This window comes from Gavialis gangeticus, unplaced genomic scaffold (assembly GCF_001723915.1).
Source record: "Gavialis gangeticus isolate Ggan-Ray unplaced genomic scaffold, GavGan_comp1, whole genome shotgun sequence".
Taxonomy (NCBI): Eukaryota; Metazoa; Chordata; order Crocodylia; family Gavialidae; genus Gavialis; species Gavialis gangeticus.
This window is the reverse complement of record NW_017728996.1, coordinates 30,794,107-30,812,158: the sequence shown is the minus strand read 5'-3', so window position 1 is coordinate 30,812,158 and position 18,052 is coordinate 30,794,107. Positions and strand designations below refer to the sequence as shown.

The window sequence follows — 18,052 nt, the reverse complement described above, 5'->3', positions numbered from 1 at the left end:
TCAACTTGAGTTCTCTTTTGCATTCATTAATATTTTGTAGATTTTTACATAGTTAAAGCTTCCGAAAGCTTGGAAAGTTAATTGAAAATGAAAGCAACTGAAATACTTTTAGAACCTACAACCAGTGATGTTCTAAATCTTATATCAAATCTCTGTCCACGATTCATTAAACTAAAACACCAAGAGTATACCCTAGTCATGAAGGCTTGATAATGGTGGTCTAGAGTAGGCCTGTGCAAATCAGCTAGTATTTGCTTTGGATTCAGCTTTGGCCAATTTGGGGGATGGTGATTTGATTTGATGATTTGAATCACTGTCCCAAATTGATTTGGCCAAATCTGATTCAAAGATTTGGCTGCTGCCAAATCTCTGAATCACACAGGCCCATCCCCCGTCCGCTCTCCCAGCCCAAGCAATGGCTGCCTCACCCACCATAGGTGGGCAGGACCCACTAAGTTGGGCTTTTTTTTAAAGCACTGGGAGCTGAGGTGGGTGGGGCAGCCATGGGGGAGGCTGGGGGAGTGGGCAGGGGTCAGGGGGGCTGGGGGAGCAGGCAGGGTATGGGGCCTGGCGGGGGTCCTCCCATGATCTCCTCCTCCATCCTCCCCTCCCTCACCCCCTACTTACCAGCTCTAAGTCTGGCTCCAGCTCCCTGCTGCAGCAGGCGGGGACTGCCCGAATTATTGAAGCTCTCCAAATCTTTTCCAAATCAATTCAGAGAGCTTTGAATTGATTCAGACCTTTTTATTGGTTCCCAGGTTCAATTTGGATTTAGAGATTTGGCTACCAAATCAAATCTCCTCTGAATCAAATCAGCACCCAAAGCTTCGCACAGCCCTGTTCAAGAGTAGCAAATACAGCCTGTCTTTCACAGAAAATAAATGCGCATTGTGTTTATTTGGAGATAGTAGTAGACATAAAGAAAGGTACCTTCATTCGAAAAAAAGTGATGCTAGTTAGCAGGTCTACTGTTGATTTCAGGTCTAGAAGCCGTTCAGAATTGCTGGCAGGAAAATTATCCTTGTTAATTGAGAAAAAGGAAATACATATAAAATTAAAGTCATGATTCTTAAATTCCAAGCAAATCAGAATAAGTGGGTAGGATGATTAAAAACACTTAGCTGTGACCCAACTCTGCTGTCATTGAAATCAATACTAGAACTCCATTTGATATCAATAGAAGCAAAATAGGCAAAAGCTCAATTCCAGAGGAGAAATTTCAATGTCTGTGATATTAATATGAATGTTTTAGAATATTACAATACCAATTTAAAATAAATCATCTGCTCCAGCATCTCAGCATTCATGACCTGCCTGGTACCTCAAGGTATGTAGAAAAAAACATTTAAAGCTGTATCTATATCCAAATCCCCAAATCTTTCTGAATCAATTTGAAGGGTTCCAATTAAATTCAGAGAGATTAAAGAGTCTCCTGATTTGATCTGGATTTGTAGATTCAGCCACCAAATCAGGCCGACTCTCAGCTGAATTGAATCAGGGACTGAAGCTTCACACAGCCCTACTATTTAACTGTTGGCAGGTATTCAGTGCAGGTACTATGCAAGTACTAGTGATTTATCTGGGAACCAGCCCACGTCTGGAAGTAGACTTAGTGGAAGGTATCCTCTAAAGAAACTGGGAAATGAGATAGGAATTCCTAACATATAGTGCAGTAAGGAGACTACCCTCTTTCTCCAACTTCTTATCCCAGCACGGGCCAGTACAAATTTGGATGGTTAAGGAATGACAGCAAATAAATGGGAACCAAGTGATGAAGACACAATACACTGTTTGAGTTCTTGCCATTTAATTGCAAGATGACAAAGGAAAGGTAATAAAGTGTGGATCACATCCTTTGTATTTTGATGTTCTTCTTCCATGTCCAGAACAATACCCTACCAATTGCAATACTACTATATGACCCTCTTTTGTTACCTGTTACTCTCCAGAAGGAACAGAACAGTTTGTTCAAGTGGGAAACAAACTGCTTAGACAAAAAATTGAAGTCCTGATGTTTGAATTTAAAATTTCAAAAGATTGATGATCTAGCACCTGATGCTTTTGACCTGCATGAATTAATCTCCAAAACTAGTGTCAGCAGATAAAGGGCAGAGAGATTTGTATTAAATCATGTAAGCCATATCCCATATGTGCAACTTGATATACACACCCTGTATTTAGATAAGTCAATCCTCAGTGAATTGTGCAGTTGATCCAGCAGTTTTATGAACTTCTCCCTCTGCACAAAGAAAACATAAATGATTATGCATGAGATAAAATAGGATTCTGGGTTTTCTATAGTTATGAGTGCAACTGCAAATCTATAGTTCACACATCTATTATAAGGCACATAATCTTCTATTGCAATCTTTTTATTGCTTTCCATTCTGCATCTGTTTGGAAAGTTCATGGATTTAAAATTATGTGTGTAAATGCATTGGTCTGAGATAACCATAAGTGTATCAGAAACTGCAAATATGTTTTGCTGCACTTCATTTATGCCTTCTGATTTATCTAACGTAGCACAAATATCTGGCATATATTCAACATCATGCAGCCATGTTTTCTCATACACAGCTTTCCTTTATCTTAATAAGTGACACGTTTTTAAGTAAGTAACTAAAACAAAAATACCTAGGGAAACAGGAAAACATTATCAGAGGCTCTGAACTAGGAAGCAACAACACTATAAACTCAAATTTAAGTTCAAAGGTTTTTAGTGATGTGTGCATGGCTTTTCAGTAAAGAGTGGCTTGTTAATTTTTTTCTGTTTAGTCCCTAATATTTATACTCTTTACAAAACACTGCTTGGCCTTTTTAAAACTGTGGGAAAAATAGTTTGCAAACATGTTTGGGCTGAATGTAAAAAATATTGAACCACAAAAAGCCCTAGTCATTTCCTTCATATCTGAATATGGTACTTAATTTTTGTGACAATATAAAATCAAGGTCTGAAGATAAAATTTTAGTGGAATGTACACTGTTTGTTTAGCTGTATGAGTCCTAACTAATGTGAATTGGGGTTGCGAGTTTTTCTACAAGTTCATGATTTTTTTGAAACATACTCTTTATCCAATTGCACAAAAATATGCAGTTATGCTCTCAAACTATACAAATACAAAAGATCAATTGATCTTTAGGGCTAAATACAGACGTTCAAAAAGCCTGAGCCTGAATTGATTCAATCTTTGCAGGTTAGTCTAACCTGCATAGATTGAGCCATTTTGCAAGTGAATAGATATTCACTTTTGATTCCTGAAATTAAGCCACATCCCTGCAGTGGCTCAGGCTAGAAGCTGGGGGATGATAAAGCAAGCCCTCCCTTCCCTTTGGGAGCAGCTGCAAGGCTGGAGGGAAGCTGACCTGGAAGGCATGGCCAGGCCCTGGCAAGCAACTAAGTATGATTGGGGAGGGGTTTAAACACCCACCCTAGCCTGCAGGGACTCCAGCTGGGGTGTGCCTGGTGGGGGAAGAGGGAACAGACCTTGCCAGGCTTGTCTCCAAGGGGGAGGGCCATATCCAGACACCAGCCAAGGCAGCACCTCAGGTGAAGGTGGGGAGGGGGATTTAAACCCCTATCTCTCCTCTTTCCCACTAGCACAGGGTCCCTAGCCAAGGTCTGCCTGCCTTCCTGGCCCACTGGCCACTCACAGAGCAGAAGCATGACCAGAGCCAGTGCAGGCAGTGCCTCAGGTGAAGGAGGAGCAGGGAGGTGGATTAAACTCCTGTTTCCCTTCTCTCCCACCAGCACAGGGAACCCAGCAGGGTTCCTTGCTCCCATGCTGGCTGCTTGTGTGGTGGGCAGTGTCATGGGATGGGGTCCTGCAGGATGGTCGTGATCTCCCCAAGGCCCCCTTACTGTGCCAAGTTGGCCCAATGGGCACCCTCTATTCTCTTCTGCCATGTCTTTGATCAAATGATTGATAGGGAGGCTGCCTTTCAGTCCTCTTGGACATGGTCTTTCTTGACTCTGGGAGGTTTAATCCACCTTCCTTCCCACCTGCTCTTCACCTGAGGCTGCTTCCCAGGTGGGCTCTGGCCTCACCCCCTGAAATTAGAGAAGTGAGCAAGGGGGAAAGCTGGGCAGACCTCAGCTGGGGTCCTGTGCTGGTGGGAGAGGGGAGACAGGGGGGTTTAATCCCCCTCCCTTTTCCTGAGCCTGCTGGCCCATGCCTCTCAACCCTTCCACTCCAGTGGGGAAAATTTTGGCAGGGGTTGCACTGCTTCTACCAGGCAGACTGGGCTGCGCCAGCCAGGTTTCCCACCCTTGTCAGCCAGCCTTCATTGCTCCAGCTGGGGAGCAGAGAAGCAGAGACAACTCTTCTCTGCTTGAGCAGACAGCATAGCCCTGGCCAGGCCTGCAAAGCACGCTGGGATGCTGTGGGACTCTGATTTATCCTGAACCAGGAAGGGGTCTGGGACAAGTTCCATAAACTGCTTTCAGTATCAGTTAAGTCTGATACTACATTCAGCCAGGTTTATCTTAAACCAATTTTGGCCATTTTGAAACTGGTTTATGTGCACTGAACTGTTCTGTTACAGGTTTAAATCAGTTTCTGGTCACTTGAACCAGTTCATGTGTAAGTTCTCTCCCTAGCCTAGATCAACAGATTGGAAGTAACAAAATCTGATTGCTATAAGCAATCAGCTGGCATCCTTTCTACTCTGGAATATACAATAAAATGAACTTACGTACTTGTACATGCATGGACTTTCTCCCTCTCTGGACATACTCCTTCCCCCCCCACCCAACTCCCAGAATCTCTCTCCCTCCTTCTCTCTCTAATATACCCGTAGAGTACTAATCTGCACTTAAAGCCTTTGGTCTGGCACAGTTCCCTTGAGGGTTCATCAAAACTGAAATATTTTTTGCCTTACTATAAATCTTCACTGAAACAGTCAGCTAAATTTATTCCAGGTATAGGTGAATTTTGAATGCTCTTTTTCATGAACTATGTGCAGCTCTCCTCTAACACATGATAACCCAAAACACATCAGAAGGGAAAAATAATCTTATGTTGTGCTTATAATTCAATTGTTTGAAAACAAAACCCCAAATCTCTTTTAGGGATGTCTTACTACTCTTTTTCTACCCATCTGTTGACTTATGAATTGGATTAGTATTTGCGTCAAAGGTAAACTGGCTTTAACATCAGAGAGAGTGCTTAATCTGTTTCTCCAATCTGAGGATAAAAATGTTCTCATCATGAGGAAAATGGAAACATTGAAGAGAAAATCCATTGAAAACGCTTTACGTTTCAAAAGCTGGATCAAACCTAAACATCTTATAAGGGCTTAATGCTGAAAGAGTAGTCTCATTTCAACAAAATTTAAGTTGCCAAATGATTTGATGTTAAATTGTAAAAGACCTTTAAAATAAGAACCCAAATAAACAACTCTCACATAATCATCACAATATTTTCTAACACAGTAATGAAGCAATGCAGTCATACAGCATTTTTCATCTACAGACCTTAAACACTTTGCAATAGTAAGTAAACATTACTATTTGTCTTTTGTATACAGGAAAACTGACGGTTAAAACTAAGAGATTAAGTCCCAAGCATGAGACATGTTGTCTCAAACTAGAGATACACTCCTACATACAATTACTGTTGCATGAAATACTTCCTACTACGACTAGCTCCATTAACCTTGACATACTTTAAAATGAATAGTAATATAATTAAATATTTTTTCAACAACTGCTTAATGAATGCAAGAATTAATGATGAGATTATTTGTGCAAAAACTGATTAAAAATCCCCCAAACAATAACAAGGCTGTTTTTGAACTGAGTTGCCATGGGGAATCAGAAAATGTTTTAAAGTAGGGGTATCAAACTCACCTGGCCCTGTGGGCTGGATGAACATTGCTGGGCTGATTTGTGTGCTAGATCAGACCAGACCAACCCCGATAAGCGCCCCCAGTGCTGGGTCCACCCCATATGTAACATGCCAGACTCAAGGTTCACTGTGCATGTAGCATGCAGGGGCCAGCACAGGATGCATGCTACCTGTGGCACATGGGCTAGAACCAGTGCTGCAGGAAGCACAGCAGGTCCTGGCAGGGTATAAGGCCCATGCCTTATACCAGCCCCCAGAGTTGCATGCAGTATGCTTGGTTAGTCCAGCTCCATGTACCCTATGCAGCATGCCCTGGCTCCAGGGCTTGCTGTGCGCATGACATACTGGGCCAGCACTGGGCACATATTACCTGCAGCACACAGGCTGAATCTCGTCCTGCATGCACCACAGAGAGTCCAGGGCTTGAGGCTGCATGTGGTTCCCTGTATGAGCACTTTGTGGTGCATGCAGTGTACACAGCATTTGGTCCAGCCCAGGCACTACATGCAGTACATAAGACAGAGGCTGGCATGTGGGATCTGTCCAGTGATCATGGGTCAGATCACATGGCTCCACAGACTGGATCCAGTCTGCAGGTTGTATGTTTGACAACCTTGGTTTAGAGTTGCAAAGTATAACTGTGGTAATATACAGCTAAACATGGATATATTTGCATCAGAATGGCTGAATCAGTCAGTAGTGATGAGAAAATCATCCTTTTATAAGATCATTATGCAAGGTGAGTTTTATAGAAATTGGTTCTTCCTCATAAAGAGGCCTGTGAATTAAATATAAGCTAACATGTAGTTTTAGTCATTTAAGCATGCAAGGCCTGCTGTGGAGATGATATGAAATAATGCTATATATTCTTATGGATCTAAATTTGATTTACTGGATACAGTGATGAAATGCCCAGAATGAATTTTCTTTATAAAAGTAAAAATTAAATATTGTTTCAGGCACAGAGTGAATTACATTGTTTTCCACAGCTTGAAAATTGTATTTATGGCTTTTTTTAAAGAAAGAGGCCAAACAATCTTTAGTGTCCCAAATTTATTATTTGGCAATGTTGTCCCTGAAAATCATGCACAATCAAAGAGATATCTGCATTATGCTTAATCCTGGTATACTAACAAAAGAAAACTTCGGAAGAGTGATTCATTTAGCTGTAATTTTTTAAAATTAATTTTATTTTTTCATATTTGATTTAACCTCAAATTTATTAAATTTATTAAAACATGTATTAGTATTATTTAATACTATGTTGAAAATGATGTTTGTATTTGCAAATGCACCACAGGATCATTTCTTAATAACAGTTAATATATAAATAGTAGTCCAAACTGAGGCAAGAGTGGGGTGAAAGAGAAGGAATGGCTGTATTAACTGTTCAGGGCCAATTTTTATTTATGTTCCTGGTCTGGCTACCCACATGGGCTACGGAAAGACATTACACATAAATTGGTTTAAGTGATCAGAAATTGGTTCAAACCTGTAACAGAACAGATGTTTAGTGCACATAAAACCAGTTTGAAAATGTCTGAAACTGGTTTGAGTTAAACCTGGTTGAATGTAGTATCAGACTTAACTGATTTGGGTCAAACAGGCTTATGCAAAGTATTTCCAAGACATATTCCTGGTTTATGTTAAATCAGAGTCCCCCAGTATGCTCTCTGCTCCAGACAGCTGGGCTGGCCCCTCCTCTCTGGTCCCTGGCTGGAGCTCTGGCAGAGACTGCAGGTACAGCACGGCCTGCCTGGCTTTCTCCTGTTCTTGCCTCCCCCTCACCACTCTCTGCTGAAGCAGGGATTCCCCCCTCCCCTCTGCCTTACACAGACACACAGCATTAGCTAGCATACCACATGCTGGCTATAGTCCATGCTGAGGCAGACAGGACACACGCAGACAGGACTATATCAGCTTAGAGCTTTTTGGAGCTAATCAACAGGTAGCTGGTAACGTCCCTCCTTTTCTTCCTTGGAAAAAAGTGTTTAAGAAGGGGTTGAACTGATGAGAGAAGCTTTTGTTTTCTTAATAGGCTGATAAACACTGAGTTAGGGGTGATAAATACCAAGTTACCAACTTCCTGCTGGGCCCCTGGGGGGGTGGGGTGGGGAGGGACACCTGCTGAGGCCTGACCAGGCTCCCCCTCAGCTCAGCACTGTGGAGTGGAAAGGAGGGCTTCCCTAGTGCCCCCCCACCCCCAGCTTCAAGCCTGAGCCACTTCAGGCATGTGCATGCATTTCTGGAATGAAAAGAGAAAGTCTGTCAACCTCCAAATTGGTTCAAGCTTTGCAGGTTAGACTAACCTGCAAAGATTGAACCAATTCAGGCTCAGGCTTTTTGGATGTCTGTCCCTAGCCGTGGGGGTGGCACTGGAGAATGGAAGCAGGCTCACCAGAGCTACTATCCTTCCTTCCTGCCCTGTCTACCCAATGCAGGTAAATGGAACAAGGAGTTTTCAACAACGGACAATAATATTTGTTAAGTCATGCCACTGTCTCATACAGCTAATGACATTATTTAAAACCATTTTACAAGAAGTCTAATGTTGTTAGAAATTTTTCCTTTGGTAATTCCAGCAGCATCAAACAGAAAAATCCAAGTTCATGTCCCTTCCCCTAAGCAGGATGTGCACACTAGGGGTGAGCAAAACAGGCCCTATTTGATTCAGATTTGGATTTGGCCCAAATCAGGGACAGTGATTCAATTCATTCGTTCGGATCACTGTCCCCAATTTGATTCAGTTGAATCCAAATCCGAAGATTCGATGCTGATTTGGAGAATCAGTGATTTGTCCATAGACACAGCTTTAAATGTTTTTACTACATACCTCGAGGTACCAGGCACGGCTCATGAATGCTGCGATGGTGGGGCAGATGTAGTGTCCCACATGAGGCCCCTCTTCATGCTTGGCGGTGAACCCGGAAGTGGACCAGAAGTACTTCCGGTTCACTTCTGGATCCGCTGGGGAGCATGCAGGGGCACCCCTCTGACTCGGCGATTGGCTGCAGGGGGACCCCAGATTCCGCCTCAGACCCAGGAGGCACCAGTTCCTGAGCTGGGGGAGGCCAGAGGGCCCCCCAGTGCGCTCCCCAGCAGACCTGGAAGTAGACCAAGAGTGCTTCTGGTCCACTTCTGGGTCTGCTGCTGAGTGTGTTGGGGAGTCCCCTGCACTGCTGTGGAATGCTCCATGCACCCCAGCATCACAACATTCACAAGCCACTTGGTACATTGAGGTATGTAGAAAAAAAATTTAGCTGTGTCTATGCTCAAATCTACGAATCTTTCTGAATCTCTCTGAATTGACTCAGAGGGTTCTCATTTGATTTAGAGAGATTAAAGGATCCTTTGATCAATTCGTATTTGGAGATCCAGCCACCAAATTGGGCCAAATCTCCGCTGAATTGAATCAGGTACTAAAGCTTCGCACAGGCCTAATGCACATATCTATTGTGTTTTGCGATAGTCATATCAGAATGCTACATGCAAGAAGTAGTGTTCAGGAAGAAAAGCTTATTTGCAGATCTCTCTTTTTCCATACCAAACCCATGTATGTAAATGTAAAATTTATTACAAGTTTTTTACCCACAGCTGGAGACAAACTGTATTCTCAATTATTAAATATGTAGGATTATTCTATAATTGGCTTGGGAAAAATTCTTAATTTGTTTTTCAGCTACTGATTTTGATACTTCCATATGAAAAGATACATAAACTTTATTATTGAGTGTTTAAATACACCTTTTCAAAGCTCCACAATTCAAAAAGGATGTGGAGAAGCTTGCGAGAGTCCAGAGAAGAGCCACATGCATGATCAGAGGTCAGGAAAACAGACCTTACGACAACAGTCTGAGAGCCATGGGGCTCTTTAGCCTGGAAAAGCGCAGGCTCAGGGGTGATCTGATGACCAGCTATAAATTTATCAGGGGTGATCACCAGTATCTGTGAGAACGTTTGTTCACCAGAGTGCCCCAAGGGATGACGAGGTCAAATGGTCATAAACTACTATAAGACCATTTCAGGCTGGACATAAGGAAGAATTTCTTTGCTGTCCGAGCCCCCATGGTCTGGAACAGCCTACCATTGGAGGTGGTTCAAGCACCTACATTGAACACCTTCAAGAGCAAACTGGATGCTTATCTTGCTGGGATCCTATGACCCCAGCTGACTTCCTGCCCTTTGGGCGGGGGGGGGCTGGACTCAATGATCTTCCGAAGTTCCTTCCAGCCCTAATGTCTATGAAATCTATGAAAGGAAGGGTCAATATAACTATTCTTGTGCTACTGATCTCAAAGGATCTTTTTAGAATACTTATGGTCAGATTCACCGGGTTCATTCAGGTCCCTTGAAGTCAGTTATATAGACCAATATACTCCAATTAAGGAACCAACCTGTACATATAATACAATTATATACTGTAATCAAACCAAAATCTACCTGATGTAAATACTGGAATACCATTCATTTCTTACTCTGCATGCTTTTATTTAATACTACATGATTTATACTACATATAAAAATGTGAATATGATATTCAGTATTTTAGTTTTAACTCTTTGAAAAGATTGGAGTAAAATTTTCAAATCCCTCAAAGTCTTCCTTCAGATGTGACTTAGGCACTTTTGAATTTTTTTAAATGTTTAGGTTCAATACTATATCATCCATTAGAAAACAGAGAAAAATATCACTCTGTTGATAAAGATAATGGTACTTACACCAAAGTTGGAAGCAGCAAAACGATCTGTGGCTGATACATTAGTTGTTGCTGTAGTGTGGGCATAAAAAGCATTTATATTTGCCAGCAAGGTACTCATCACTGCTGGAACACCAGGACACATGTATTTAGAAGACAAACATGAAAAGTGCCTAAAATGCAAACAGATTAACACCTATTAACATTTAGCAGGATTCTGCACAGATACACTACAAATGCTTTTTGGCTAGATATTCATTCAGTGTTAACTTTTACTATCATGGATAATTTACACTAATGTAGACAAGATCAGAATCGAGCCAGATTATTACCATGGAGTGTACACTGGTGTTTTTAAAACAAATACAACCAGAAACATATTTGTTCTCTGTTATAAAAAATATGAAGATAAAATGTGAATTGCATGACTATAGCTCTATTTAACAATACTAGTAAATACATGTTTGTTTCAAATTTAAAACTTATTACAAAGAACACCAGAAAAAATCTAAACCACCCAGTTTAAGTTTGGGCAGAAGTGTTTGGGTGGCAATCTTTCTAATATTTTACTAACATTTCTAACATTTTCAGCTATTGCATTACTCCAGAGGCAAATTTCTAGAAATTCCTGGCACAAGGAATCTTTCCATCTTGTTTCTCTCAAAGGAAACCAAAGAGCATTGATTCTGTTAGTGTATAGGGCAAGTAAATATGAAACATCTAAGTTTCACCCAGGTGTAAGTACATGGAATCAGCATTGATTGCAAATTGTACTGCTTTGTGAATAACTCAGATGAACCTATGACTTCTGATAAGCTAATGAGAGCATAACATCAGTTGTAAGTTCAGAGGGTTTTTTTTTAAACTAGCACAAATGATGAAGTGGCATTAATACACAAGATTTGAAGTGAACTGGAGTACACATTTAACACTTATTGTTGATATAAAACATTCTGGAAATATGGTTTGTATACGGTTAAGTGGGAATGCAAAACTGGAAGGACCACTCAAGATATAAAGTCTGGTTTCCTACATTCACAGGTAACTACATAATAATAAACATTTGCACCAAAGTATCCACAAGATAATCCATTTTGGGTCAGCTTGCAAATTACAGTCACAAAACAATGAATACCATATTATAGTCATGGGAATTCTACAAAAACAACATCTCATGTTGTTGTTGAATTCAACTTCTGCCATCTATCCACATTAGGGGTGTGCGAAATGGGCCATATTCGAGTTGGGTTTGGATTCAGCCTGAATCGGGGACAGTGATTTTATTTATTGATTCAGATCACTGTCCCCAATTTGATTTGGGTGAATCTGAAGATTCGATGATGATTCAGAGACTCAGCAATTCGGCCATAGACACAGCTTTAAAGATTTTTTCTACATACCTCGAGGTACCAGGTGCAGCTCAGGAATGCTACAATGCTGGGGTGGATGGAGTGTCCCACAGGAGCATGGGCCCCCCCCCCCCACATGCTTGGTGGTGAACCTAGAAGTGGACCGGAAGTACTTCTGCGGGTCTGCTGCCGAGTGTGCAGGCCCCTCCCCGCACCCCCCATGTGATTGGCCACAGGGGGACCCCAGGTGCCCTCCCAGACCCAGGAGGCACCAGTTGCTAAGCTGGGAGACACGGGGGGCCCCCCAACTTGCTCCCTGGTGGGCCCAGAAGTGGACCAGAAGTGGACCAGAAGCACTTCTAGGTCTGCTTCTGAGCATGCTAGGGAGCCCCCTGTGCTTCTGTGGGATGCTCCAGCTGCCCCAGCATCACAGCATTCACAAGCCACCTGGTACCTTGAGGTATGTAGAAAAAACATTTAAAGCTGTGTCCATGTCCGAATCACCGAATCTTTCTGAATCTCTCCGAATTGATTTGGAGAGTTCGGATTTGATTTGGAGAAATTAAAGGGTCTCCAGATTCAATTTGGATTCAGAGATTTGGACATCAAATTGGGCCAAATCTCCACTGAATCGAAGGAGGGGCCGAAGCCTTGCACAGCCCTAATCCACATCGCTTCTCCTTTTTGAAACTTCCAAGCTTCTTCTGTATAACTTTGCACAACTGCACCCATCTGGCTTGGTACAGGCACTGTCTGGCAGCCTTAGAGCGCATGCCCAGTTCAGACCACAAGGCATGTCCCCAGGACTTGGGTGCTGGGCTGTGTTTGCGCCCAAGGGAGGCCCCGACACTTGTCTGCCATGACTTGGTCTTCCCTTCAGTAGTGGGACTGTCCCTTGCGTTATCCCATGGACCAAGTGTTGCCCTTTGTGGGCGTTCTTGGGTCTCCACCTCCCCCACACACCCAGCCATATGCCAGCCCTCAAGATGACTAGGTGATGGATCATCGGCCCGTCTCTTCAACGTTCACTCCTACTCTTGTCCCCTCTTGTCCATCCCTCGGGGCCTCTCTTTGCCCCGGGTGGGGACTGGTTCTTTCTCTATGTCCACTCTTGATCTTATCTTCAGGATGTCGAACTCCACAGAACTGCCTCCACTCCTCTTCTTGACCCTGTGTGGATTGGGGATGCCTTCCCCCTTTCAGGCTCTGGGTGCCTTTCAAGGTGACTATATAAAACAAAAACAAAAAAAAAGAAAAGAAAAGTAGGGGTTTGGGCCTCAGTCCACTCAACTCATGGATCCAGTGTCTGCGGTCATCAGGATCCCTCGACACTGTCCTTAGTCCAGCTGTCCTGATATGCCAGGTGTGTAGACCTTTAAGGGAGCCTGGATCCTGCCTGAGAGTCCTTGTCCAGCCCCTTCTGGATCTGATGCTCCTGTTGAGTGGCCTGGGGAGCAGCCTCACCTCCAGCCTCCAGCTTAGCTGCTGCCTGCCCTGTTTCCCCACCGCTGGCTATTAAATCCGCCGGGTGGCGGTTTCTGATGATGCCATCTGCCGGCATCACTCCCAACCACAAATAAAAGTGGCTGATTAACTGTGCTGGTGGCTCTTCTCAGTGCAGTGCAGCTTTTCCTATGGAAGGTAAGTAAGCCCCCTCCATAGGTCTTTTTGTTTCTTCTTTCCGGTGGCTCACCCCTTCCTTGGGTCCTGCCCTGGGAGGGTGTTCTGGGACCTCCATTTGTGTCCCCCTGGGACAAAAACTTTTTCAGTTTCTAAAACAGTTTGTCACCTCATGTCTGTTAAGTGACATTTTTAGCCATGTACAGACAAAAGAAATCATGAGTGTATACATTTCAGGATTTTTCTCCCACACTAAAAATAGAAGCTCCAGGAGAAAAATAACTTGAGAACAATAAGGTGTAAATCACTCCTGGGTGAATTTCTCCTGGGAAGGTGAATTTCTGTACACATTCTCTTCTGTGAGAAGCCACAGCATAGTTCTCCAGTACCCCAGGGTGCTTTGCTCCTGCTCCTGTACTCTCACTCCAAGAGACAGTGTGTTGTTTGCTGAACTCTACTGCTTCAGGGAAGCAGGGAGCAGAATACACCCCCTTCACAGTCCCTATATTGTGCTGCAGGGAAACAGACTGATACTGAGTAGGGGTCCCCTCATTGTGCAGCATCAGCACTGCTAGCTCTCTGCTCTTCGAGGGCTCAGTATTCAAATGTCTGCTCAGGTGTTGCCAAGTAAGTTTTTCTACTAGAAGAACAAACCTGGAGTAATTTTCCCAGATCACTTGAATACATATATACAGACTTTCTCTGCCTTAATATCTGTTTTTTTTCAGGCTGAGTTTTAATTTTAAGGGGGAACCCTTTGCCTCCTCTATCTCTCCCAACTCTCAGGATCATGTGGTGAGGTGCTTATCTCTGGATGCAGTAGTGCAGCCACAGCAGGTAACCAGTACTCCCTTCCCTCCAAACATCTTGTTGCCCCTGCCTCCTGCTGTCCCCCAGCCAAAAGCAACATAACAGCTACTGAGCCTCTGAGGTAAAAGCTCTGCTAATAGTATTGTGCTCATTCAGAAAGGGAAGCAGCTGAGAGGAGAGGAGTGCTCTCTTCTTCCTAACATGCTAGCTCCCACAGCACACACAATTTTGAGGGGGAAATGGGGAGGAAGAGAGATAACACCCAGCTTCCCTACTTTCCCACTTCCTGCTGGAGGGAAAATTCTATCTGTGAAGAAGGAAATGCTCTTTTGTTGGGAAGACAAGGAAACCAGGACTCAGAGTGTATGGGGAGGATAAAAGGTAGGGAGCATGTGGCATAAGGGATAGTAAGGAGAATATAGGGTGCTTCTGGGGGAAGGAGAGGGGATGGAGAAAGTGGCTGTCATGGATAGGGCCGTAGGACAGAGGAGTAAAAGAGACAGAGCAAGAGACCTTCTGGGAGGGGTTTGCCAAAAATGCCTGTCATTTTTTACACAGGTGGCAATTTTTGGTTGTTTTTCTTGCAGTCCCAGCTCCCAGAGTGATGTGTTTATGTAACAACCTCAGTTTTCTTTTTCATTAATCAAGCTTCTAGTCTTTGTTGTCACTAAAGAATCTTAAAAATATGAACCCTAATGCCTTAAAAACCTGGCAGCAGGTTTATATAAAATACAGTATTGATTATTATTAGGCCAATCTCATGATTTCTGTGGGCCTAGGTCATGATTATTGAACTCCTGAGTTGGCAAAACTACCACTCAGTTTTTAGTCAGAAACTTAAACCTCAAGTATTGGTATTTAGACTATAAAATCTTTGTGGGCTAGAAATCTCTCTCATTATTCTCTATAAATTCCTATAAGGTCAACATGAAAATGTGTATAAAGCCTCCATGAGGAAGTCTTCTATGAGGTATGCTGTTGGTGTTTCAGCCTACACTTATATTTTTTTCTAACATATTCATAGACAAAATGGGAAAGCAAGATAGGAACCTGCACTGCAACCAAGTGCCATGTGGATACATGAAAAGTCAGATGCACAGTAGGTTGCACTCTGGCTGGGTATATGTGTGTACTGGAGCATAAGCCCCAAAAATGGAGCCCAGAGAAAACAAGGGGAGGAAGGGCCCTCACATATTTTAGTTCAATGGCCTAATGGTTTGGGAAATCAGTCAGGTTCTAGGTGAGGGAGTTTGGCCTTATATCAAAATCCCAAAGGAGGGTTGAATTTATCTCTCTCTCTTCCCAATGCAGTGGTCTAACCATCAGGCCAGATAGCAGTCACTTTCTAGTCCCCCTCTTGAAGCTGAGCCATTTAACACCACTTTATCAGGGAAAGGCTGGAATTTACCCTAGATCAGGGGTGGGCAATTATTTGGGCTGGAGGGCCACTTAGGGAGTTTTGGTGAGCTGTCATGGATGGCAGGGGAGAATGGACCAATTCCTGTCTTCCCCCCAATTCCAGCAATCATTTCAACTAAGCCACAAACTTTCCAATTTGTTTCTTCCTCCTGGCTCTCCACACCAGCCTTATCTAATTAGGAAAGACTATGGGCACTTAAGCATGAGCATGAGCTCATACCCTTGATCTCAAGCTGGATTCCAAATGCGTCTCTCTCATGCGCTGTCAATAAATGTTCTAAACAATGTCCTACTCTTATTTTAATTTAAAACAGTTTTAGCTTTCCTCCCTAAAATAAAACATGAGAGATGTAACCAACTGACCCTTGTAATTAAAATTAATTGCATGGAAAGCTTTTAATACTGTACTTTTCTAATTACCTAATCTAATAATTTTATTTTTAAATTACAATGTGCAAGAAATAAACAAATAATTTACTTATGTAGGCACAAAAGCCTCCCACCAAAAATCCCTTTTATTCAGCCTTTGTCATTTTAAAATATGTTGTGTGATTCTTAATAGCTAAGGACATAGAGTATTCAGAGGAGTGTGTATGGTTACTAGGTTCAATAAAACCCTGTCTCCCAACCCAGATCCAGAAGGTGGGGCTTGAATATCTGGCAGAAGTTGTGTTGGATACACAAGTAATGGGAGCTCATGTCAAAGTAAAGCTGGGAGTCCTTCACTTACATCCCACATATCTGGGACCTCTTTCCTAGGTAACCTTCCACACTTGCAGGAAAGGGGGTGAGTGACCCTTTCTCAGAGCATAAAAGGATTTTCATTTGCAGGTTTTTCCCAGTGCATTCCCAATTCAGGGCTCAAATCTCAAACAGCTGTGTGCTTAGGCAGGTGGTGCATATTAGTGCATAACATACATCTCTTGCTATTCACGTTCAACATGCTTTGCAAACATTTACTAACATCCATGTGAGTTATATCATTGGGTGCTGTTATCCTCATATAAGGAAACTAAGTTAACACAGCAACTCTATGATAAAAGATAGGATTATAAACTGGCATTTCCTTACTACCCGGCTCATCATCATGTTACTAGATACTAGTTACCTTTCAGTCAATGCCAATATATTTCAGCAGCAGCTTTATTTAGAAATATGAAAAAATCATCACCCAGATAGTAATTTGTTGTTACAGCATTTCAGGGTATGCCATAGATATTTCTAAAAACCTGGCACAACCACCAACAGATGTGTATGAAATTGCAGGCAAAGTGGGATGTTTTTCAAAAAAAATTTCAGGTAACCTTCAAGGTTAATAGACAAGTCTACTGATTTACTCATTGTATGTGTTTGAAGATTAATGTTTAAAATTGCAACTGGCATTAATCAGTGCAAATAGAGATAATAATCATTACAACCTTGTTCTGAGAATTAGATGAAACATCCAATTATTTTACATAGAATTCTTTTGCTGCCCTACAATTACTTCCATAAAATCTTTTATACAAACTTGACAGCTAATGGGAAATCACAAAAATCCTTCTAGTCCATCTCATTTTCTGTTTTATTTTTATTCACCCTATCAACAGGTCCTTAAGACATACAGTCATTTCACAGTGACTTTGCCTTAAAACTAGGGGTGTACTGATGGAGATTTTGGGGGTTGATATTGATATCTGATTTTTAAGGAGGCATGTTGGCCAATACTAATCTGATTTATGACACAGCTTCATGCAGCTGGTAAGTCTGTTGTGGTGGAAGGGCGGGGGGAGGGAAGGGACATGGGGGGGAGATCAATGCCTCTGTGGTGAGGGAGGAGTGTGGTAGGGGCAGGTGCTGCCCAGATGAGGTGGGGCAGGGTGCAGGATGGAGCTGTGGCTTGTCCAGGGGATGTAGCAGGGGGGCATATGCCTCCAGGTCTGCATGGGGTGGGGCAGCTGGATTGCAGCTATGGGCTGGAGCTGGGGCTGTGCCAGTCTCTTCTCGGCGGGGGGTTGGGCTCAGGGTGGGTGGCAGTGGTGCTGGAAGTGGGGTTATTGGGGGGGCTGCAGCCACCCCAAGTTTCACTGTAGCCCTCCTATAGCCCCCCCTCTCAGTGCTGCTACTGTCTACCCAGTGCAGCCCTGGCATTTCCTGGTGTGTTGCTGGAGGTGGGGCGTTGAGCTGGGGCTGTGCTGGGGGTCTATGGCAAAATTCGGGGTGGCTGAAGCTCCTCCTGTAGCCCTGCTTCCAGCACCAATGCCACCCACCCTGAGCCCAGCCCCCACTGAGAAGAGCCTGGCACAGCCCTGGCTCCAGCCCACAGCTATGGC

General features: G+C 43.1%; 1 protein-coding gene across 1 annotated transcript in view; it reads right to left on the bottom strand.

Moving 5' to 3' along the window:
- The window catches only part of UNC13C (unc-13 homolog C), a 692,691-nt gene that overhangs the window by 364,406 nt on the left and 310,233 nt on the right, over window positions 1–18,052 (bottom strand). Inside the window, exons 14-16 of the mRNA XM_019504241.1 lie at window positions 10,565–10,715; window positions 2,171–2,239; window positions 931–1,020 (exon numbers count right to left, since the gene is read on the bottom strand). Of these exons, the coding sequence (XP_019359786.1) occupies window positions 931–1,020; window positions 2,171–2,239; window positions 10,565–10,715 (310 nt within the window). The remainder of the gene's footprint in view (window positions 1–930; window positions 1,021–2,170; window positions 2,240–10,564; window positions 10,716–18,052) is intronic.